General features: G+C 35.6%; 2 protein-coding genes across 2 annotated transcripts in view; one reads left to right on the top strand and one right to left on the bottom strand.

Annotated features, from left to right (window-relative positions):
* Positions 1 to 9,853, bottom strand: part of otud7a (OTU deubiquitinase 7A) — a 90,094-nt gene extending 80,241 nt beyond the window's left edge. Inside the window, exon 1 of the mRNA XM_065292090.2 lies at positions 9,695 to 9,853. The gene's annotated coding sequence lies outside the window, so the exon portion shown is untranslated. The remainder of the gene's footprint in view (positions 1 to 9,694) is intronic.
* A 1,438-nt stretch (positions 9,854 to 11,291) lies between these two features.
* LOC135781541 (uncharacterized) overlaps positions 11,292 to 26,051 on the top strand; it is a 31,190-nt gene continuing 16,430 nt past the window's right edge. The window contains exons 1-8 of the mRNA XM_065292091.2: positions 11,292 to 11,559; positions 16,434 to 16,637; positions 16,865 to 16,933; positions 17,184 to 17,226; positions 21,007 to 21,152; positions 23,112 to 23,306; positions 25,279 to 25,365; positions 25,730 to 25,928. Of these exons, the coding sequence (XP_065148163.1) occupies positions 11,352 to 11,559; positions 16,434 to 16,637; positions 16,865 to 16,933; positions 17,184 to 17,226; positions 21,007 to 21,152; positions 23,112 to 23,306; positions 25,279 to 25,365; positions 25,730 to 25,928 (1,151 nt within the window). The 5' untranslated portion in view covers positions 11,292 to 11,351. The remainder of the gene's footprint in view (positions 11,560 to 16,433; positions 16,638 to 16,864; positions 16,934 to 17,183; positions 17,227 to 21,006; positions 21,153 to 23,111; positions 23,307 to 25,278; positions 25,366 to 25,729; positions 25,929 to 26,051) is intronic.

Genomic DNA, 26,051 nt, shown 5'->3' with positions numbered 1-26,051 from the left:
TTTTCAAGGTCAGAACAATGCACCTCCCTCCTTCAGCAAAACACATACTACTAAGTTTTAAAGTGCCTGTCCGGTTTTGATTTGGCCTCAAAATCCTGTGACCCTCTATTAACATTGCATTCAAAACAAGCAAGTTATCTGGAATCCGGCCATATGTGTAGCCTGACGATCAGTTCAGACGTCAACACTGAGATTAGAGACACAGTCCCTTCTGATCAAGAGCACGAATGAGAGATCACAGAAAATTAAAATCATCACAGGGTGACCTGACCGCCCCAGATAACCACTCTCTGACCCATCACTCCCTCAGCTTTCCCTGTCTCCCTGGACCGATCCTCCCCACAATCCCTTTCGCCCTCTGGGTGACCTCTCCCTGCTTTTGGACAGACCACTTAACATCGCTACCCCACCTGCGGAGCCGCGGAGGGAGCGGGTGGCACTTCAAAGAAGCCGTGCGGTGATTGAGCACTGATTGCTGTGGGCCACTTGACTCATTTCATCTCATCTCAAGGACTAAAACTCCTGGAGAATTAGGTGGGAGGGAGATGGAATGCTATAGGAAAAACAAGAAGCTTTCTCCATGGGATGAGCTTCCATTTAAGCAACCCTGAGACGTCTCGAAATCAAAAGCAGCACAATACATTCTTGTTTTTCACAAGTTTAAAAGGGAATATTTATTGCACGTCTTTTAATGTGCTATATTTAAACAACTTTTATTTGAGCTGGCTAAATATAACTGAAGTAAAAATAAAAATGGGGAGTGTTTTTCACTTAAAAAAAAAAAACTTGTACAACAACAGAGAACTGTACAAGAAGATGTAAAAGAGCATTATTTTTTATGTCACTTTTAATTACATAAACATTTTTAAATCTTTAATTACATATTACATTTTTACATAGGCAAATCTTGTTAATGGCAATTTATATTTCACACAAAATAAAAAATTGTTGTGCAATATGGGCTCCTGTATTGCTCAGTGATAGAGCATTGCATTAAGGCTGAAAAATTGTCAATTTTTTATGCGTACGCTAGAGTCCGTATGACGCAATTTTTGTCATCAGAAGACTGCACTCATACTGTACACGCACCGCCAGATTTTTAAAACCCTGCATAAATTGTTTGGAAAAGTCGTGCATGTACCTACAGGAGAATGTAGTATGTAGTTTGGGAGGTTTTGTCGCAAAGCGCATACAAGTCAAATAAACTATAGACGTAGGGATGTACCGAAATGAACATTCTTGTCCGAAACCGAAAAGGAGGAAACCAAGGCCGAAAAACCGAAACCGAAACACCGAAATAAATTATTATGCCAATTATTAGTACAAATGCATTTATGGCTATCACTGTGTACTAACTTTACTAGGGGTGTGTGACAGATCACAAAACCCACAGTTCAGATCACATTACAGTTTTTGAGGCACGGATTGGATTATTTTTCAGATCAGCAAAAAGGGGGTGGGAAAAATCTAATAACAAATAAAGAAATTACAAACATTTATAAAAAAAGAACAAAGCTGCACATTAATAAGGGCTAACATTAGCATTAGGTACAGAAATCGAATTAAATGAGTCATAACACTGTCTTTATTGTATAAATTAAATATATTATTATTTTTAGAGCTATTTGTCTCTTTGTTAGACTTAAGTAGGTTAATTGATACATACACTTAAGACATAAACAAATGTTTTTATTAGAAAAAGAATACTTTGGAGATAATTTTGTTTATATGTGCCCTGTCAATAACAGAAAGATTTTACGTTCGCTTTTTTGCGTCTCACTCGTGTGTGCACTATCGAGGGCACTTAAACGCGCGCGCACACAGAGAAAACTTTATGATGTTTTTCATTGCTTTATTCGGTACATGTATGTTAATGGACTATACAGTATGAGACACATTTGCGCGAGTTTACACATCAAGAGTTCTGATCTTTGAAGGGCGTACTTACTGTGATGATCACGTCTGGACCGGACACAACCGCATGTGCCTCTGTGCGTACTTTAGCGCCTTTTTGTGGTTAAATACATCCACGCCGCATACATGTTGCTTCAGACAAGCACGTGCAGGTCGCGGTTTCTGTTGGCGTCATCACAACATTTCGGCCGTATTGTTTCGGTGATAAAAGTCTTTCGGCTGAAAATTTTCAGAGGCCAAATATTCGGTGCATCCCTATATAGACGGTTTCAGCAGCAACAACAAAAACAAGTGGCTTTCGTGGAACACACGTAACTTCGGTTAACTCTGCTAAGAATCAATAACAACAAAGTCCTTTTAAAGTAGTTTATTTATATTTCAAGCAAAATAAACAACACGTAGATTACCAAAAGGAAACCAAAACATGTTATTTTCGACGAGGTATTTGTTTAAGAGTTCAGTTTAGCAACTAGTCAGACCATTAAACAGAAACCGGAAGTACAGTTCCGATCAGACTCGTAATCCCGTCACCACACATGCGTCCAATGAAACCGTCTATACTTTGCAAGGCTGTGCTTTAGACCGCGCGCATACGTTCACGTACACGACTGCACGTAATAAAGCAGACTATACTCCGGGCTTAGGGCCAAAGTCTGGTTCATTTTTTATGCGTATGCGAGGGTCCGCGACCCCGCGTACAGTGTGGATGACAACATTGTCATCATCAGAAGAGTGCGCACTTACTGTTGTGTGCATTGCCAGATTTTTGAAACCCTGCATACATTGTTCAGAAAAGTCGTGCATGTACCTACAGGAGAATGTAGTATGTAGCCCCAGAAAAAGCATTTTGTTGCAAAGAGCATGCATTGAATGTCAGTGTACACATACGCGTCAAATAAACTATACTTTGTAAGCCTGTGTGTTTGACCTTGCACATACATTCACTTATATGTAAAAAACAGACTATACTCCGAGTGTTGGCACACATTTAAGTCGTTTTGCACCCGTGTTTGCGACGTAATGTTTCCTCTTGGCTTAAAATAATTAATACACTTTCAAAAGTCCAAAAATAAAGTCAGATATGCCAATTCATTTATTAACATAAAGAAAAATAAATCATCTCTCAAAATAAACTTAAATCTCAACATAAATCAACTTAAAGTCTCCAAGAATTGCCTAAAGCATGCCGTGTCTCATGGTCAAAAACCATGCACCTCGCTGGGCGCCACACCTGCAATAATTAGCCCCCATCTTAAGAAGACTTGTGGCAGGTAACAGCGCCAACCCATGACAAAACACAGAATGGCTCCAACAGAGCTTAAGCAGTGCAAAAGGACAAAGCTATTTTTTGTTTGTCCTTTCACAACTAACCCTAAAAGCAGTGGCACAATACCAAACTTGTTTATTGTACAAAATTACAGTAGTGTTCTTAAACTATGAACTCAAACCATATACTGAGACCACAAACCATAAAAAATTATATTTCTTTTAAAAGGGACATATCATGAAAATCTGACTTTTTCCTTGTTTAACTCTTTCACCGCCAGCGTTTTAAAAAAAAAGTTGCCAGCCAGCGCCAGCGTTTTTCATGATTTTCACCAAAGTTTAATGCCTTCCAGAAAATGTTCTTCTTTAAATAAATAAACATACAATATACCAAATGAAAGAACAGACCCTCTGCTTTCAAACAAAAAAAACCGTTTCATCCTACCTAGTGGTTCTTTTGCAATCAGCTTTTGAATATGGGTAGGTTTTTGCAAGAACACCATATTTTGAGCAAAAAGCAAAAATAATTCCATATTTGTGACGGACTTTTCATAAAGATCCTATTCAGAGCGATCTTTAGAACAGACACGGACATGCAGCAGCTTGCCATAGGGCAATACTTCCGGTTTTAAAAAGTTGCGGAAGGGCGCCACCTGGTGGATAATAGGGGTATTGCGGAAAGACGGAAAATCTCGTCATTGGCGGGGAAGCGTTTTCTCTTAATTGACGAGATATCTCGTCAATGGCGGGGAAAGAGTTAAGTGTTCTAATTGGGACCCCAGTGCTTTTATCAACCTAGAAAATGTGAAAAAGAACAACCCAGTAACTTAGTTTTGATAAACCATTCTCTGCAAGCATGTGAAAAAAATAGATAATTGAAATTTGGCTCCCTTTGTGATGTCAGAAGGGGTTAATACTGCCCCTTAAAGGGACAATAAGTAGGATTTACCCCCATCTAGTGGTGAAATTGTATTTTGCATTCAAACGAATAGTGCTCTCTAGCGCCTCGCTTTTCCAAATGCGTGTTGCAACTACGGTAGCCGTTATGTAATCACTGAACTCCTTGTCGTATAAGCTAGGTCACGTGTTCTGAATAAAAACACGTTGTGGAAACGCGTTGGTAAGCTAGTGCTATTTGTCCCTCTCTGTTATTATAGTTTATCAGTATGGCGGTACAACATGGAAGCCTCCTTGGACTTACCCATTCAATGTAAGTAAAGAGAAGAAATTCTAAGCTTACAAAGAAAAGTCAGATCACTGGCAGAGGTCATTTGACACCAACAAGGACATATTTATGAATAAAGACATTGATTAATAAAACAATTAAAACCCTACTTACTGTCCCTTTAATCTGCACTATCCAACCACGCCATTTAGTGCAGAGATCAACTAATTTGCATTTAAAAACCAAAACGGCACATTTTTGCTCACACCTACAAAGTGGCAATTTTAACATGTTATAATAAATTATCTATATGATATTTTGAGCTAAAACTTCACATACGTACTCTGGGGAGACCAACGATTTATTTGACATCTTAAAAAAGTCTTGCGAAATGTCCCTGTAGTTTAATATTAGGGTGCGGAGAGGACCAGACTGATTGTGACATCATCGTCTCTCAGCCTTTCTGCTGATAAAGTTATTGTGCCTTGACACAATTTTATGAAGTGACAAATCAGATGCCAAACATTGTCCCCCTGATGCCCTGAAACACACAAGCCCCAGTGGTTTCTGCTTTTGTGCCTTGCCTTGATCGACCCATCTATGTCCGTATCAATCCATATTTTAGAAATCAAAAACCTAGAATCCCTCAGACCTGGGCCAATTTGTGGTAAATTGTTGGACAGCATCTAAAATATAAAAGGTGTCAAAGTATGCATTAAAATGATGTTAAATTGTTACATAGAAAGTATGTGGCTTTATCAAGTGCAAAAATTATCCAGAGACGGTTTTACATGTCCATTTACAATCCTAGGATTTACCTTTAGAATGAAATGGTCTATTATTGCCTTATTTGAAAGGGTCATAAATAATAATGTTGAGCTCTGCTCTGATTGGCTGTTTCACAGAGCAGCTCCTTCAGTAGCTCTGTGTGTGTGTAAACAGACAATATATTTGAGCCTGTATCAGACGAAGATATGTAATTTGAGAAATAATCAATTGTTTGGAGATTGTTAATGGACGTTTCTGAGTGCCTAAATTTTAGCATATAACATAACTAGCATATAGCGCTAACTCAGCAGCCAAAACTGTTTTTAGCATTGTAACAACATTGTACTTAATTTGATGTGTACTATGGCACCTTTAAGTGAAGATCGTATAATTTCTATCATGCCATCTAAACATTTAATAAGACGACAGAAGCGATGCTATTCTGCTTTCTGAGGAGTACTACAACATGTACAGTACTGGAATGCAGTTTCCTGTTTGTGAGGCAACGTGTCTCGTTTCTCGCATTTGAGTGGGACTTGTTTGGCCTTTTCGAAATTTCCCCCCAAGGATCAATAAAATATCTCTCTATCTCTATCTGTCGCTTTGTTATTTCCGTGTACCCTCTAGAACAAATTACGGCTGTCAGCTGAAATTGTAAGTCACTATTAAAAGATTTTAAGGGGCATAATTTTTATTGCAGCATTAGAAATTAATATTACTGGTGGCATTTCATTTAGGTGGTTTGTAAAATATTACAACGCAGAATGACTATACGCTCAAAGACAAAGCAGAGAGATGAAAGACATTAGCCTGTATTTACGTATAGTTGAGGACTTCCCAGAAATGTCCACAAAACCTCTCTTGACAAGCTGTTTATTAAGATCACATAAATTCAATGAAAACAAAATTCAAGTGCTTGAGTGCTTCAGATGCTGTCATCATCCAGTCATCAGCCAGTGATCCTCTGGGTGCGGTCTGATGCTAAAACAATCGGACAAGTGGGTGATAGTAGCCAAGACTGAATTCAGTCTTTATGTAATACTTTTCTGCACTGACAGATATTCATGGAAAGGCATAGTTCACTTTTAAATTGAGGTTTTGTCATTATTTATTCATCTCCTTGTGGTTTAACTTGTATGCTATAATTTTTGCCATGGGACACAAAAGATGTATTTATAATCAATCTTCATTCAGCTGTTTTTCATACAATGATAGGTCATGGTGACCACGTCTGTCAAGCTCCAAAGACACAATAAAACATAATTAATAACGTAATAAAGTAGTTTGCATGACCTGATTATTCTGAGTGTGAGGTACAGATCTTAATTTAGCTCGTTTATGACTTCATAACTATTAAGCAAACAACTTTAAAACTATGGTTGAGGGAAAGACTGTCTTATTTCTAACATAAAGGGGCAGTTTTCCAGACTGGGTTTAGATTAATCCAAGACTAGTCCTTAGTTATGTTAGGACATTTAAGTCGTTTTACCAACGAACCATACAAAAAAAAAAAACAATACTGGTGTACATCTTGAGACAAAACAACAGCACTGATATATGATAACATATGTCAGTACAAGGTGTTTTGAATTTAAGGCAGCTGAGACATGCGTTTTGGTCTGGGACTAGGATAAGCCGTGTCAGGCAAACTGCCCCAAAGACATTTATGTTTATATTTTTCTCCCTTCCAGGACCTTAACAGCACTATACATACACTGTCAATACCCTACTGAAATAAATAGCTATAGACGGTTTCAGCAGTAACAACATAAACAAGCGGCTTTCGTGGAACGCGAGTAACTTCCGGTAGTCCTTTTAAAGTAGTTTATTTATATAACAAGCAAAATAAACAACACGTAGATTACATAGGAAATCAAAACATTTGTTATTTTCGACGAGCTATTTGTTCAAGAGTTCAGTTTAAGACCATTAAACAAACCGAAACCGGAAGTAAAGTTCTGACCAGACGGGTAATCGCGTCACCGCACGTGCGTCTGATGAAACCGTCTATTACCAGCATAAGCTGGTTTTACCTGGACTCCCAGTCTGGTTTTAGAGGGGGGTTGGACACTTTTGGTTGACCAAGCTAGTTATAAGCTGGAAGACAAGCTGACCCACCAGCTAAAACCAGCTTGACCAGGCTGGAAGCTTTGGGCAGCTTGGCTAAGCTGGTTGGCTGGTCTTATCTCGTTTCTGATAGGGCTGTAGGCTGAACGGTTAATTGCCTAATAAAATGTGCCGATTATGACGATTAATTGCCAAATTCTCATTATTTGTTTGTTCATAAAATGATTTTCACTAGGGATGCTTAACGATTAATCGCGATTAATCGTTAGCAGAATAAAGGTTTTTGTTTACATCATATATGTGTGTGAACTGTGTATAATAACTTTGTATAAATAAATGTACACACATGCATGTATATGTTTCAGAAATGTTTACATGAGTATATACATTTGTATATTTATGTATAATTTATATTATATATAAATATAAATACTTAATATATACATTTTTTTTCTTAAAATTATACATGAATGTGTTCATATATATATATATATATATATATATATATATATATATATATATATATATATATATATATATATATATATATATACATATATATACATATATATATATATATACATATATACATATATATACATATATACATATATATACATATATACATATATACATATATATATATATATATATATATATATATATATATATATATATATATATATATATATATATATATACACATATTTATTATACACAGTTTACACACATATGTGATGTAAACAAAAACTTTTATTCTGCTAACGATTAATCGCGATTAATTGTTTAGCATCCCTAATTTTCACACATTGTTGTGATTTTTTAAATGAAATCGTTTGCAAGGTTTGCTACATATTCAAAAGTATTTATTTAATGAATATATCTTTTAAAAAGTGAAAATTCTTTATAAGCCCAAATAAAAGTTTCTAAAAAATAACTCAAAACAAAAATGCAAAATAAATTGTACCAGAGCGAGCCTTAAATAGTAGCCAATCCAACCAAGATCATATTAGTACTGGACCAAATGTCTATAGTGGCTGCAAAAAAATAAATTCCTTCAGCTTCCCCTTGTGTTTTTTAGAGAGATGTGGAATCATTGTGGTGATCTGAAATCATCGCGATAAGGTCAAACAATTGCGATAAGAGGATTACTTATTTATTGTGACAGCTCTAGTTTCTGATGGACGTAGCTAGTTTAAGCTAGACCACCTAACCTGGCAAAGCTGTTCTTCCAGCCTGGTCAAACTGCTGGTTTTAGCTGGTTGGCCAGCCTGACCAGCCAAAAAAGTGGCCAAAGTCCATTTAAACCAGCTAAAACCAGGCTAGGAGACCAGCTAAAATCAGCCAACCAGCTTGGGCTGGTTTTAGCTTGTTTTTTTTCAGTAGGGATATGGAAAACTGCTCTATACGGATTCTTTAAAGATTCTAACTTTGGGATCAGCTGAAATTGATAATAGTAAATGATTTAGGCAGGTGAGTAAATGATAACAGAATGTCGAGTAGATTATATTTTGTAACATAAGTGTCTATGTCAATGGCAAAATACGTCCAGACAATAATGTATTAAATCATAACTGTATGTAACAACCACCTTTGTTCTTTTGGCCTGTAACAAATAATACACCCTTGAAAATAAAAACAGTGATGCCACAGAAGAACCATTTTTGGTTCCGCAAAGTAACATTTAGTCAAAGGTTTTTAAAAACACCATGTCTTTTTAGTCTAAAAAACATTTTTCAACTACCATACACCTGAAACCAATGTTTTAATATGTTATATATAAAACCATGCAGCCATATGGTTCTTCTGGCTTTTAACACCTATATGTTTAAGTGTGAACGTACGTACTAAAGGCAGAAAGACACTTAAATCAACAGCCTAACCTCAAATAAATGAAAAGTAAATACTGAGGCTAAAAACACAACTCAAGGCCTAAGTTGTTAGCCCAGGAGTCTGCATGGGCCATAGGTGGGCTGTTTACAGGTACTTACTGCCTACAAAACCTATAAAATATGATATATATTAAAATAATTCAATGGCTAAATAACCAATAGGTCAGTTTGGCACATATAAAGCAAGGCACGCTCATTTCAGTCTGCAATTAGCAGGTATAGAAAGCCAACATGATAACATCAAGCCCTTACATGAAATATATTTAATCACAGTTTTTTCATACATAAACGGATTTTTGCCTTATCAGCGATGTTACGCAACAATCCCAGCCTATATTGATATAGTCATATTATCTCTACAGACAAAGACAATTCAACCCCCCATCCAGTCGCAAAGCCTTTGCTGGTGATGGGATAAAAAACGCCCTCATCTCATAGCCATGTTCATTCCGGACACCATCAACCTAAAATCACTGTATACCCGCAAGATGTGCCGTATAGCGCCCGGGCACGTACAGAAGACAGGTGCACCTGACCCGGGTGCGCACTGCCTCTCAATGCAGACGGATGCTCCATATCCCGAAAACATTTTCCTGAGAAAAGCCAAAGAGACATGTCTTACCGTTTCTCGGTCAGCCCCTAAAATAATCCTCATCGTCAATATATCGGTCCGTTCGAGAATGGCGTAAAATCATACGGCCATATCGAGCCTCCGTCCGTCTCGCTGTCGCTGATTCTCTCTCACATCCTCATGTCATTCACTGATGCAGCAGAGGCTCCGAAAACACGCCCACCTCATCTCTAACCCCCTTCTGAATGACGTAAAGGAGAAACAGACCACGCCCACCGATGGCTCTCACGTCTATGGTCACGCCTGTTGAATGACGTAAAAAACGGCGTTCAAGGCCCCGCCCACTGGTGTTTACGCGATTTAGTTTTCGATAAAAAAAAAAGAAAAAAATATTATTATTATTTTTATCTATAGAAAAATGTAATAGTTATTACAACAAACTGTAGAATTTAAGTAAAATTTAATATTTTGTTTTAGTAAAAATAAGATACATTTTCTGTATTTTAAAATATATATTTATATACTTTTTATTAAATTTTTTGGTCAAATGTCAATGAACAGTATTTTTCTGATTTGCTACTGAGTTCTTTCTATTAAAATAACAGTCAGATTGGAAACAAATTTTCCCTTTTTCTTACTAAGTTGCATTTATTTTATTTAGAAAGGGTCAGACAGACTTTAGTCGACGATACCTGTACAAAACACAACTATAAAAAATAAATATTATTTTAAAATGTTAATTTACTCAAAATATTGATTCAAGACAGCTGTTTAGTGGCGTGTGTTTATATGTACTGCCAGAAGATGGCGCTTTTGGCTTACTGTCAAAATTGACGGTATTTCATTTACATTTACGCACTGGCAGACGCTTTAATCCAAAGTGACCTACAGCGCATTCAAGGACGTAATGAGCACGCGTATTCCCTGGGGATCGAACCTATGACATTTGCAATACATACCAAGTTCTCCACCAGTTTAGCTACAGTACAGGACCGCCATCTGAACGTCATGTCATAAAAATGCATTCTTATAAAAAATGTAGAATCAATGCAACATGAGCATATATGCATTTAAAGGAACTTTAATACAATAAAGTCTTTGAAGAATTGGTCTAATTTTATAAACATTTATTGTCTGAGTTAATTAAACTAAGCACATATACTGTAGAATAGCAAACACCTGCAATAAAAACAAACGAGACCCTGTAATTTTGACCAAATATCACCAATACAGTACCCTGCACCTCCCTCTGCTGGTGACATTATGATATGAAACCAATTTCACCATGCTTTCATTGCAATGTAATATATTTTAAGATAAATACTGTATACAACTTAGTAATTTTTTATTTGTATAATTTTTTAACTCAATCTGACCAAGAACATTTTATTATCATCAAATGTATCAAATCATTATGTTATATTTGTTTTTTACATCAAACACTGTAAGAATATGGTTGAATATGCGCTTATATTATTATCTTATATAAAATTGTAGCCTACATCTAATTACCCCAGTGCACTAAATGATCCTTGTTTATCTTGAGAAATAGACCACAGAAGTGGGTGGACCCCTAGGTACTGTTGACCAATCCCCTTGTAAGCAACTTGTCGGGCAAGTTTTGTTATTTAGACGGCTCTTTGTCATTGGCAGAGGAGGACTGACTGACCCACTTCATTGAATGGACTTTACAGTGCATTGCGAATAGATGCGCTTCACAACATCGATAACGATGAACGCTGATTTGACCCTGTTTATTGTATTCATCTTATTAGGTTTTATTTACGCTAAATCTCAGCTGGTGTCTTCTTGTCCCAGCGGACAGTTCTTACTTAAAAATCAGTGCGTTTTATGTCACCCCACCTGCGCGGAGTGTGATGGTCACGAGTTATTCGAGTGCACTGTATGTGGTATAGGTAAGTGATAGTTCACTTTCAACTTACTAAGTGTAACAATTAAATATCTATTTATATAGTTAATCAAGTGCTTTCCTTATTCCTCAGCGAGCCGCTGTAGTGCGCATGCGCAGTACGCGCACAATACGTCCGAAAGAGTGCTTTGAAGTTAACCTACAAAAATTGTTCTATCACATGAAAAATACAGTAGTTTACTTTATTTTTATTTACTATACTAAACTGTAATACAATTCCTAAATGATTTATTATATTTTTTAACTTTACCATAAATATTAAAGTCGCCTATACAGTATTTACTACAGTTGATCAATTATATTATAGTTAATATAATACAGAATACGCTACTATAGTATAAATTTACCTAACCTAACAACGTGTAGTAATTGCTATAATTTACTACAGCATGCTATATTTTACTACAGTTAACACTACTAAGATACTACAGTGAGTTTTTATGTAAGTTTTATGTAATTCAAATACTCACAGGAAAATGATCTGGTCATTTTAGTTAATTATGCCACATGCATATGTAGACATTAATAATAATAATAACTCCATATACTGTATATATCACGTGCATGCATCACACGTTACAGTAATAGCATGTTATGCCATTACATCATTGGTGTGCATTTGTGTTGATGTCATACTGTTACAAATGACTTTTCCAAACAGTTATTCACCACTTTTTGAAAAAACATTTCTGAGTCAGGTCTGGTTCGGTCATGGAGCGGTGCAAGTGATCTGGTAGCATTGTGCAGGTTCACAAAGGGCTTTTCCAGCAGACAATTGTGAAGGCAAACCTCCCGTTCTCCATGCACAGCTGCTGCTGTGAAACAATGAAGCGGCTCTGCCTATTTATCAAAGTGACAAAGAGCGCCCTACCTCAAAAGAGGGCTTGTTTTATGACCCATCATCACATGAAAGTGTCTTAAATACTTTTAATTAAGGCAAGATGTTTTATTGCATATATATTTACTTTTAAACAAAAAATATTTATTTTAGGCTAGGAGGAAGAGAAGAGTGAATAGGTGAATTTTCTTCAGCATTTGTTAAAGGTGTTAATGTTTTTGACCGTCAAAAATACGTAAAGTTATCTGATACCCATGATAGCTGTGACATATTTTTGCAGCACTGTGTGTCCAGAGTCCATAACTAAACACGTTTTGAACCCTAACCACAAACCCTTTTCAGCTTTAATACTATACCTTTATGGCACTATACCTTTTATTGTGACAGTGTATTGTATAGCTGCGGTATTGTATGTGTGCAGACTTGTTCAGATCATCGCGTTTGTTAGGCATTACATTTTTACAAACCCTCATGTTGTTGAATATTGTATTAAATATCGAATCAATGTAAATATTAAATAAAAGACTCTAAATCATAGGAGTAAATAATGCATTCTGTTTAGTGGGGATTTGTGGTTTCTATCCCTCAAGCATCTCGAAGAATGAGTGCTATAACTCTTAATCTTTCTCTTTGAGTTGGTTTAAGGGGGGCGGGGGTCCACGTCTTGCTTCCATCAGTGTGTGATAAGTACAACACTGCCCCAGAAGTTCCCATTCACTTTCTATAGCTCTTGTCTATTTGCCTCAGTCTTGGCAAAAGCTGTCAGTCAGAGCTGCGCTTGTGTTTCTATTTAAAGTAGAGGTTGTGATAGACACAAGCAGATGATGAGATCTGGGTTTCATCTAGTAGTGTTTTGTATGCAGAAAGAAAAACTTAGACATTTATCACTTTCAGTGCATATTTGATGGTATGAGGCAACCAATGTTCCCTCTAATTTTTTTCAGCACTGAGCAAATTCTTTTTTTTCTGAGCGCACATTTTTAGTACTGTGAGCAATTCGCAACCACACGACCTGCCGAAAATGACCACGAGCTTGCGTTAACCATAGGAGATTCAAAGAGATGACAGTGTAGCGTGTAACGGGGTTTAGTGTATACACACGTATAATGTTCAATGTGGGCCTGTGTATCAGAAGAGAAAGGCACAGCTACTGGAGAGAGGAGAGCAGTATGACAGGTAAGTAAAAGATCAACACAGAGTCTTGGTTTCTGATTATTTGTAGATTTATATTGAAAATATTAATTTAAGAAAGTGTTTCTCTTTTCTGTATCTTGCTTAAGGAATATAAATCTCAAATACAAGAAACAATATGCAATAAATCCCAATACTCCTCTCTTTGAAATTTACCAGGTACCTGGGTTTAGCAGATTGAACCGTTCAAGTCAAGCTGAAAATCAGTTCTCATATACTACAGAGCAAATATATAAATAAATAAATAAAATACTTACTATAATATATTATAAATAAAAGTGTAACACTGTTTCATTTTGTTTGTAATCCAAATTAATGATTCACTTAAATGACTCAGTTGGGTTGAATTCATGAATCAATTGACTCCGTTCAAAGGACCGTTCCTTTAAATAGTTTAAATAGTTCAGTTCAAAGTAAGTGTCCTTTGAAGAAAATCCAAGAAAATACGGAAAATGAAGTTTCAGCGAATTCACGTCCTAGTAGTTGTCCGAAACAAAAAGGAAAAATATCCTCCTACCAGTTCTGATGAATTCAAAGCACAGTTCTGGTTGTCTCGCCTTTTTGTATACACCTTCAGTATATACTTAATTGTCTCGCGTGTCCAAGATGGAGCAGGAGAACTTTACAGATGTTCGCAATTCTCACAAAAAAACCCAGCCTTGTAAAAACACAAGGCAGAACAGTAATTAATATTCAATTCAACAGATTTATCAATAAGCATCATGTAAACATTTCAAATAACAACCTAACTCAGGGTTTCAACACTTATTGAACATATGTTATTTTTTAATCACATTTACGTTACTTGACTGTTAACTTTCAAATGTAAATAGCTTCAGCTCGTTCGTTATCAACGGCCAATGTAAACAAACTAATAAAACTCGTAGTTTGCTGCCAAATTTGCAACACTTATGCCATAATGTCAAGTTAATATTTAGAATATAACTCACCAAAGCATAAATTTTAACTTCTTATTTAAAAGAAGAAGTTCATTCGAAGTGTTTTGATGCTCTGTGATTCTAAATCTGCCTCCGTTCTAATTCTCTATTTTGCTCTCTCCTCACTCTAGCGACAGCTTTTCCAAGTTATCACATCACTTCAGGAATCCAATAATTTGTTTTAAATCACTGTTTTGAATCACTTTTTCCTCTTAATAAATATTTTAGTTTCTTGAGATCGCCCCGTGCAGCTGCTCATCTGACTCGCTCATCTGACTCGCTCTCACTTTGTGCTCGTGCTGGAAGCGTCACCTGTGTGAACTGAATGCGCTGCTACCATTGGCTCATAAAAGTGTCTGTCACCGTAGCAAGATCAGCGATTGGTTGAAAGTTTCTTCTCCTTCTAGAACACTCGCCTTCACTCTCTCTTAATTCTTTTACAACAGCAAATGCATCAATGTTTATGTGCGGTCTGAAAAATGTGCGCGGTCTGACAAATCTATTGCGCGGCCACTTTGACTGGCCTGCGCGGCCGCGCACGCGCGCAGCTTAAAGGGAACATTGGAGGCAACCCTATATCACGAAAATGCGTGACTATTTCACGCATGGACCAGCGTGACAATGTCACGCTTTGCCGCGTTTGAGCGTGAGCATGTCACGCTTTGCTGTTTGTGTCACTGTCACGTATTGGTTACTCAACTTTTTTTTCCTATTTTCAAACCATTGTCGCTTCGGTTTAGGGTTAGATTTGGTGCTTGTGTTATATGTCACTTTAAGTATTTGTCACTTTAAGTATTGGTTTATAAAAAAAAAGATACAATACTTATTCTTTTATATTTTCTAAACTTTAACCAATTGTCACCTGACGTTGGGGTTAGAGTTTGTTTAGGTAAGGGTGTCATTTTATGTAAATCTAACCCTAAACCGAAGCGAAAATGGTAAGAAATTAGGACAAAAAAGTTGAGTAACCAATACGTGACAGTGACACAAACAGAAAGCGTGACATGCTCACGCTCAAACGCGGCAAAGCGTGACATTGTCACGCTGGTCCATGCGTGAAAAAGTCACGCAATTTCGTGATACTGGGTTGTATGAGGTGTTACATCAACAGCATGATATTGCCAAAAATGATAAGAAATGATCAAAATATGTCAGAAATGTCTCTAAAGAATGCTGGGTTATTTTCAACCCAGCGTTGGATCAAAAAAGGACGAACCCAGCCATTGGGTTAAAATATGTGACTTTTTTTATATTTGATTCAACAATGGGTTAAAACAACCCAAAATTTTCGGTTGAAACAACCCAGCATGCAGTAAATTACAACCATACGGGTTTGATTTTGTTTCCTTTTTGATCCACTGTTTGTAACATTTTTCTTTGGTGTCCCCAGAGTACGTATGTGAAGTTTACTTAAAATATCATATAGATAATTTATTATAACAATGTTATAATCCCCACTTTGTAGGTGAGAGAAAAATGTGCTGTTTTAGTGTGATGTGTTGTTTAAAATGCAAACGAGCTGATCTCTGCACTAAATGGCAGTGCCGTGGTTGGACAGGGCAGATTAAGGGGCGGTATTATCCCCTTCTGACATCACAAGGGGAGCCAAATTTCAATTACCTATTTTTACATGCTTGCAGAGAATGGTTTACCAAAACAAAATTAAACTGGGTTGATCTTTTACACATTTTCTAGGTTGATACAAGCACTGGAGACCCAATTATAGCAGAAAAGTCAGATTTTCATGAAATGTCCCCTTGGTCCGTGCATCTCCTACCCAAAGCCAAATGTTATAATATCCTCTACGGCGCAGTGTTAGATCATAGATTTAATGAATGGATTTAAATTGTATTACAAGTCTCTGTGTGACGTAGATTTTCTGGTTGGTTTCAGATGAGGACGGAAAAGATCGCTTCCTATATCAGGGCCACTGCAGACTTCACTGTCCACGGGAATTTTATCCAGACCGGGACCTGTTCACCTGTCTTCCATGTATGCCCAACTGTGAGATCTGTGCCGATCCCAATGTGTGTGCCAAATGCAAGGGGGGGTACAAGCTTCAGAATGGCGTCTGTCTGACGGTCCTGTGTGAAGTTGGTAAGCCCCTCTATCTGTCTTATTATTCTGAAATGCTTATTGTTTAAGACACAGTAAAACACACAATACAGTAATTCTAACACACACAAAAAATTTTTCATTACCTGATTAGGTAAATGGTGTTGTTTTTATGGTCCACCTTTTAAAAAAATTGAAATCCATCTATTTCTGCAATGAATTAATTTTTATTGAGTGTTTGTGTTGTGCTGTGTTTGTTTGAATTGCAGGCCAGGTTCAAGACCCAGATACTGAAGAATGTATAGACTGTGGTATAGGCTGTAAAACATGCTCTATAGGTAAAAGTCCGTGCAATCTCTAATCTATATTTTTCTGAAATGCAAAATACATGTAAAATTACAATCCAATTATTTATTAAATAAAAATTTGATGCAATATTATTTATATATTTATTTTTAATTTGTATTCTACTTTTATCATGAATTTTTTTGATCTATTATTTTCTTTTATGTGCTTTTATGTTACCAATGACATTGGGATAACCCTTCTTTGGTATAATAATATTTGCCTGTTTTGTTTCCACATCAGATGACCCAGAAGTTTGCAACAGCTGTACAAATGGCTATTACCTGTAAGTTTTTTCATGTTTTTGAAAGCACGTATTCTCAAATGTTTTTTCAACGCTTCATGCAGCGACAGTGTAGTGAGAACAGAGGTCCGATTGTGCATTACGGCCTTCGGCTATTGTGTGCATCGAATTTCATTTTTAGTTAAATATCAGTCCTGAGTTACCTGAGATCTGCGATGCTCAACATAGAGGAATCTCTTTTGAGTTTACCCCTCGACATAATATGTCCTCTCTTGACCCCTCTCTCTCTCTCTCTCTCTCTCTCTTCCCTTTTCTTCTCGCTCAGTTAAAGCTGAAGAACGTTCTTGTACGAGAGGCTGGTTGTGTAGTTTTGGGGTAATGAATGTCCACTCAGAGAGGAAAGAGTAATGTTAATCCCCCCGTACATTCCTCTTGCTTTCATTGTGCTTGCTCGGTTGCCATGGCAGCTGTTGTCCCGCTCCAACATCTTGGTTAAGTGTCGAGTTCCAAGTAAAGGCACCTCTGTGTCTCACACCGAAACACTTGATCGGCCATGCTTATCAGACGCTTTACTAAAGTAAGATGTGTGTGTTTAACTGGGCAAACATGTGGTTTGCATTGTTGAATAATGATTGTTTTTAGGTTTTGGTTTCTTTTGATTGTTTTATAGTTTGAATAAATGCACCACTGAACAAAAGTTTGGACAGATTAGAATAATAGCTTTGTACAAATATTCTGTTATTTTGTCATATTATTCATATCAAGTTTTTGTTTTACTTTAACTTAACAAATAATTTCCACTTGTTTTTAAGTTATATTAACTAAATATTAGTCAAAAACTTCAAATTTGTCTGTTTAATTGACTTGCATGACCAATTTTGTTTTTAAGTGTACTATTATACTAGAAAAAAATGTATAATATTTGAAAACTATTATGCAGAGATTATTGAAACAGGAACCGCAGAATAGCTTTGAAGCAAACTTGAGGTTGTCTTAGGTTGTGTTTTTTCCAGTTGGTCTGTAAAATAGATTTATAACAATTTTCAAACTACAAGGCCCTTAGATTCACTTTCATTTTTGAGTGTTATTGAGGTTTCAAGTCAATTCAAAGCTTTGATGGATGAATTATTGCAGTAACACTGCTGCAGGTGTGCTGTGGTTTTGAGATTTTTATTTTTTTTGCTTTGGGGTGAATGAAGTTCTCTGGTTACTGATCATCCAGACGTCCTCTATAAAAGCACAGACAAGTCACTGCCCAGGGATAGTAAAGTCACAAGCTTTATGTTACTGTTTAAACCATTTAAATGTCACTGTTCCACAGGTGGGACGTTTGGCATTACATATTTAAAACAATAATTTCAAAGTCTAAACCTACAATAATCTTGACAACAACTATATATCAATGGGAAGCTCTAAGAATGTAGTTTTTATTTTTCAAGGCTATTTGATGATAGACATTGTATAGTCATTGTGTTAATAGTCACTGACCCTGTACGGAGTACATATTCATTCGTATATATTCATAATTTTAATATTCTTCAAATTAATCTATGAATCTTCAAAAATCTTGACAACCTAAATATCATTGGAAAGCTATAAGAATGTATATTTTTAAAAAAATGTAATTTTAGAGGTTCCCTAAACAACACATGAAATTGCACCTCATTTTAAAACAGGAATTTGTGAAGGGATACATTAGGGATGTAACACAGTCTCACCCCATGTCGTCAATATTTGACGACACTTGACCATTCGTCATATGTTGACGCGAAGGGTATACCTTTCGCGTCATTTTTTGACGAACTGGGGACTTCAATACTATTACGTCCGTTGCATTCTCTTTCCTATTTTCTTACCATTTTCGCGTCGGTTTAGGGTTAGATTACGCAAAATTAAACAGTGTACGCGAAATTAAACAGTTGTCACCTGGCGTTGGGGTTAGAGTTAGGTTTGGGTAGGGATGTCATTATGTAAATCTAACCCTAAACCGACGCGAAAATGGTAAGAAAATAGGAAAGAGAATGCAACGGACGTAATAGTATTGAAGTCCCCAGTTCGTCAAAAAATGACGCGAAAGGTATACCCTTCGCGTCAACATATGACCAATGGTCAAGTGTCGTCAAATATTGACGACATGGCATTTACTCACCTTTAAATTGTTACAAACTTGTTTAAAATTTTCTGTACTGCTGAACACAAAAGAAAATATTTGTAATCAAGCAGGAAACAGAAGCACCATTGACTTCCACAGTAGGAAATAAATACTTTAATGGTGCTCAGGATGGTTTGGTTACAAACAATGCTCAAAATATCTTCCTTTGTGTTGTCCAAACAAGCATTTAAAAAATCCAATAATAAATAATAACAATGCAGAGACAGTAATTTATTAATTTGTGACAAGATAATGCAGCCAACTGCTGACATCTAGTGGCCTTTGTTGGTAAAACCACTAAAAGTGTGACAGAAACCTAATTTTTTTTAGATTTTAACTTGAAATTTGGTTCAGAACTAGATGAGACTTGTGGCTTTATTTTAAATAATTTTGGGTGTAAACCACTATCATTTTTATGTTTAAAAAATAAATAAAATACATACTATTGCATTATTTTTATTATTTAACTGTCACTGTCCCACAGGTGGGATGTTTGGCATTACATATTTAAAACAATAATTCATAGTCTAAACCTTCAAACTATATATCAGTGGAAAGCTCTAAGAATGTAGTTTTTATATTTCAACACAATTTTGCAAAAACAATGACAAAGTAAGAGTTATTTTCTACAATGTTGCGGGCCAACAGGTCACAGGTGGGCCTGAGGTGATATTACATATTTATTTGTAAATATCCTATAAACCTGAAATAGCATTGACAAACTATACTATTGGAAAGCGCTAGGACTTTAGTTTTTATATTTTTAAGGCCATTTGATGAAAAATTTGTATAGTGACTGAACTCATAGGAATACATATGAATAATTATATATTTATAACACTAATATCCTATAAACTTGAAATAATCTTGTCAAACTATATATTCTTGGAAAGCTCTAAGAATGTAGTTTTTATATTTCAACACAATTTTGCAAAACAATTACAAAGTAAGAGTCACTGACCCCGTAGTAGTACATATGAATGTATATATATATATATATATATATATATATATATATATATATATATATATGATAATATTCTTCAAATTAATCTATGAATCTTCAAAAATCTTGACAACCTATATATTGTTGGAAAACTCTAAGAATGTTATTTTTATATTACGTTTTTGCAATAATAAAGATTATAATGCAGAGACAGTAATTTATTAATTTGTGACAAGATAATGCAGCCAACTGCTGACACCTAGTGGCCTTTGTTGGTAAAACCACAAAAAAAGTGACAGAAACCTAATTCTTTGAGATTTTAACTTGAAATTTGGTTCAGAACTAGTTGAGACTTGTGGCTTTATTTTATATAGTTTTGGGTGTAAACCATTTTTGTTTTTTTTAAATATAAAATACATACTTTATTGCATTATTTTTATTATTTAACCTGAAGTAGGAGTTTGTGAGTCAAAAAACATATATTCATTACAGATGATTCTTGTTTAGAAGCTCCTGCAAAGTCTTTTGTAAACAAGTTGATTATAATTAAATGTTATTTATGGACATTTATTCAGTGCCTTATAACAGCTCAACCCAGCATGCTTACTTTTCGAACCAACCCTCCACCAAAAAACATGTTTGACACTGAGACACTGTTTAAACAAAGCAGTAAATGTTTAACCTCAAAATGTGACAAATCTATTGTCTGTTATCTCTCTTAAAGATACAGACACCAGTGTCGTCAACACTGTCCCCAGAGAACCTACGAGGACCGTGGTAGAGGACTGTGCATGAGCTGCCCTGAACCATGCATGGACTGTCGGAGCGATGCTTTGTGTCTTTCGTGCCAGTCTGGATACTTCCTAAACAGTGTGTACTTTACTTCCTCTGATCGAATCTCATTTTCCTGTTTGATAGCCACTGCTGTTTTAGTTACATTACTTTGGCAGGGTAAATCTGGCCTGAATTGTTCCCAGTAGAGCCATTCATCATTATTTTAAAGCTACATTCTTTAACTTTTTGGTTACATATTGAGCAAGTACATACATATTTTGTTTGAAACTGCCTCAGTTCACAACGAAAAGCTTATATTAGTGATTTATAAGTTTAGCTGCAGGGAATATGAGTTGTTTTTTCAATTAACGTTAATTTAAGGACATAAAGTAACCTGCAATTTTATGTTTCAAACAGAGATGGCGATAGAGAGGGAAAAGTTACGGATTGCAGCTTTAAAAATTTAAATGAAATCATCTCAAATCTATTTAACTAAACTATACTTTATTTTAGCTACAATGTAAAAAGTAAAAAGTTGGTTCAAACAACAACACCTTAAAACTGAAGTTTATTTAATTTAAAAAATTTTACCTAGAGTGAAACTAAAGTGAAATTTTAAGTTGAATAAACATAAATGTTAACAAGTGAAGTCATTTTTTAAGTTGATCCAACTTTTTACAGTGTATATTTTATTTTATTTTATTTTATTAATTTTTAGTTTATATTAAATTTAATGTTAATTAATGAAACTTTAGGGGGTGTTTGTTATTTGGAAAATGTATTTATAAATCCTTATTATATTATATAACAAAAGATCAAACCATTTCGGAAACATATGGTGATTCTGAAAAATATTTTTATTGCTAATATTAATACTTATATTACTTAATGTGCCCAAATACATTTGGTGGCCGCTGTACAGTAGGTGCTTTACAGAACGAATATTGTTGTACAAAGCAGTCCTGTGCTTCTCAATCATTTGAATAGGGAATGATTACCATAGTGGCCATGTGATGCAAATACATTTAATGCAAAATCGGCCCAGGACAGGTGTTGTCAATATAAAGACGTTTATGCATGCAAATAAAATTTTTTGTTATTGTATTTCTTATTTTTACATTCAATTTACCCAAATCTACATATGCTTATGTATGTTAAAGCTAAAATACATAAAGTATGTTCTTATCAGTTTTTATCAAACCCATAACCTTGAGCCAGTTGAGCTTTCCTGTAGATTTTCATTGTGTATTTTAAATCACCCTCCCACTTTCATTGTGTCTCTTTCTCTGTGCCAAGCATTGTTTAAGATCCAGTTTTGGATGATTATTTTATGGCTGGCCAGTCATGTAAAATGTGAAGAGTGTAGAAAAGACAAAAAATCAGATTAAAGGAACACAGTGAACTTTTTGGTCATGTTTTTACTTATGTTAACTTATGACACGTGACCCCCTAGACCTGCTGCATGTATGAAATAAGCTATTATGTTATTACTAGATTATTTAATGCTGCAATCTGCCTGATTTTTTCAGACTTATATTGACCTTGTCCTTGAATTTCACAGGAAATATCAGTTGTTTTTCACCACACGTCAATAAAAGTGACCTGCTATTTTATGTTCCAAACAGAGATGGCGATAGAGAGGCAAACATTACAGATTGCAGCTTTAAATAAAAGGATGATAAAATATACTTTTGTTGATGCCAAAAGAATGGCGCAGGGGTGACGTATTATAAAGGCCAACCCGGAAGTTAGTGGGACACTGGTTCCCCCGCAAAAAGCCCATTCATCTTAACAGGTGAATACAAATTTTATGAATTTTAAAGTGTAAATGCGTTTACTAAAATATAAAAAGCTGAATTTTGACTTTTTGAAAATTCATTCAAGTTATAAAGATTATTTTTTGCAATAATCTAAAAGTCTATAGGGAAAATAATTGGGCTTTTTGCAAGGGAACCATTATCTCACTAATTTCCGGGTTAGCCTACAAAAATGCTTAATCCCTGCGGCACTCTGTTAACATCCAACTAAATATTTTCTCATCATTCTCCCCCTCAGATGGCAGCTGTGTTAAAGAATGCCCAGCAAACACGTATAAAGACACCAGAGGGTGGCGCTGTCAACCCTGTCACAGCTCCTGTTTGACGTGCCGTGGTCCTGGAGTGAGAGACTGTGACCGATGCAGTGGCTGGAGTCGCCCAGTGTATGGAAAATGTCCAGTGGTCAACTGTCTGGAGGGCCAATTTGTTGATAGTGAGAATGCCAATATGAACGTCACATGAATGATTTTCGCCATTTATTATGAAAGCAATAGATTAGTTATTAAAGTTATTAAAGGAATATTCAATTTTCTTAAAAGAAAAATCCAGATAATTTACTCACCACCATGTCATCCAAAATGTTGATGTCTTTCTTTGTTCAGTCGAGAATAAATTATGTTTTTTAAGGAAAACATTCCAGGATTTTTCTCATTTTAATGGACTTTAATAGACACCAACAATTAACACTTAACTCAACACGTAACAGTTTTTTTTCAACGGAGTTTCAAAGGAATATAAACGATCCCAAACGAGGCATAAGGGTCTTATCTAGCAAAACGATTGTCATTTTTGACAATAAAAATAACAAATATACACTTTTAAATCACAACTTCTCGTCCAGATCCGGTCGTGATGCGTCAGTGTGACCCCACGCAATACGTCATGACGTCAAGAGGTCACAGAGGACGAACGCGAAACTCCGCCCCAGTGTTTACAAGTGTGTTGAAAGAGGACCGTTCCTACGTTGTTGTATGTCAACTGATACTTATTAATGTCTTTGTGTCAGTTTATTGTTTACAATGGTCCGCAAATCTGCGTTTTATATATGTAACACGTGACCTCCCTACGTCACTACACATTTACGTTAGGTCGCGCTAGACCGGATCTAGACGAGAAGTTGTGCTTTAAAAGTGTATATTTGTTATTTTTATTGTCAAAAATGACAATCGTTTTGCTAGATAAGATCCTTATGCCTCGTTTGGGATCGTTTATAGTCCTTTGAAACTCTGTTGAAAAAAACTGTTACGTGTTGAGTTAAGTATTAAATGTTGGGCTCTATTAAAGTCCATTAAAATGAGAAAAATCCTGCAATTTTTTCCTCAAAAAACATAATTTCTTCTCGACTGAACAAAGAAAGACATCAACATTTCGGATGACATGGTGGTGAGTAAATTATCTGGATTTTTCTTTTAAGAAAATTGAATATTCCTTTAAGTTATTAAAGGGATAGTTCACCCAAAATGAAAATGTTGTCATTATTTACTCACTCTCATGTTGATACAAACATGTATCAATTTCTTTGTTCTGATGAACACAAAGGAAGATATTTTGAGAATTGTTCATGAGCCCCATTCACTTCCATAGTATTTTTTTATTCTACTATGACAGTGAATGGGGCTCATGATTGGTTTGTTTGCACACATTCCTCAAAATATATTCCTTCGTCTTCATCAGAACAAAGAAATGTATGCAGGTTTGTAACAACATGAGAGTGATTAACGATGACATCATTTTTGGGTGAACTATCTCTTTAAGGATGCTATTTAGAAAATCCTTGCTGCCCTCTGCTGTACATATTGTATTACTACACCCAAAACCTCTTATAAGTTATGCATGTTCACTGCTAAAGATGATTTAACTGCTTAGAGAACACACAATTTGTATGGAACAACACACATAAATATAAGCAATGACATAAATGTGGTTTATTTATTTTAAAGGCTTACATGGATGGTGCAAATAGAGCTTGAAGAATTAGTTCATCCAAATTTATAATAAATAATTAATAATGTAATCAATCACCATGATGGATCTCATCATGGTTTTGTGACAAAACATCACAAGATGCTTTAATGATAGAGGACGTATGTGCTTTTTAAAGCTTCACCATGTTGGCTTCCATATGAGACAGCATGACAGGATTTTTAAAATAAAATTGTTTGTGTTCAACTTAAAAAAAGATCTAGAATAACAAATATCTAGGATGGCATGAGGGTGAGTAAGTTCATATTTTGGTGAACTATTCCTTGCTAACACAAAGTATATCGCATTTGGTGTAATGATGCCCCCTGTTGGACACCTGACAATACTACACCTAAAAATGATAATCCCAGGGTCCGAGATTGTATTAAGCTGTTTATATTGACCTGTAACCAGTTTACCATCTTTTCTTTTTTATTTTAAAGGTGAGAGTCGCACCTGCCGTTATTGTGATCCATCGTGCCGGACATGCTACGGCCCCAGAGCTCAGAACTGCATCACCTGTGCTACTGGTAACGTATAGGTTAGCTTTCTTTTACCTCCAACCTGATAAACAGGCTTCGAAACGATTTTACTTAAACAACGTCACATTAATTGACATTAATATAGTATATTAGTATTATAGTATCCTGGTAGTGGCAGTAATGATTCCCAAGGAACACATTGATGAAAAAGTATATCTTAAAAGCACTGTAGACTTGACACTTGACGTCTCAAAGCGGCTGGTGTGAACCCACGGTAAAAGTTACACAATGCGCCTTTAAACATAAAAACAGAAATAAAGTTGTACTGTGAACCACATTTTAAATAATCTTACATGCTCTGATTGAGTTACTTTCACTTCTGTTTTCTGATATCTTGTACTCTTATTTGTAGGGTTCATGTTGGAAGCACAGGACTCAGTGTGTGTGGACCGCTGTCCTCTGGGTTTTTATGGGAACAGCTCCAGTCTGCTGTGTGAGAGATGTTCGGCTAACTGTGATGCCTGTGAGAGCAGAGATGAGTGTGTGAGCTGTAATGCAGACGTATATCAGCTCTATCTGTTTCAGGGTACCTGCTATTCAAACTGCCCTGAGTGAGTCACGCTGTCTCATATTTTAATGCTATGAATGCATTTAATTGCTGGCACATCACACATGAAAAATAAATCACTTTTTATTTTATTTTTAATACAAATAACTTAAATGAAGGTGAACTG

Source organism: Paramisgurnus dabryanus, chromosome 23 (genome assembly GCF_030506205.2).
Source record: "Paramisgurnus dabryanus chromosome 23, PD_genome_1.1, whole genome shotgun sequence".
In the NCBI taxonomy this organism is placed as follows: Eukaryota; Metazoa; Chordata; class Actinopteri; order Cypriniformes; family Cobitidae; genus Paramisgurnus; species Paramisgurnus dabryanus.
Note: the sequence above shows the minus strand (reverse complement) of the source record. Positions and strands in the feature narration are given on the sequence as shown.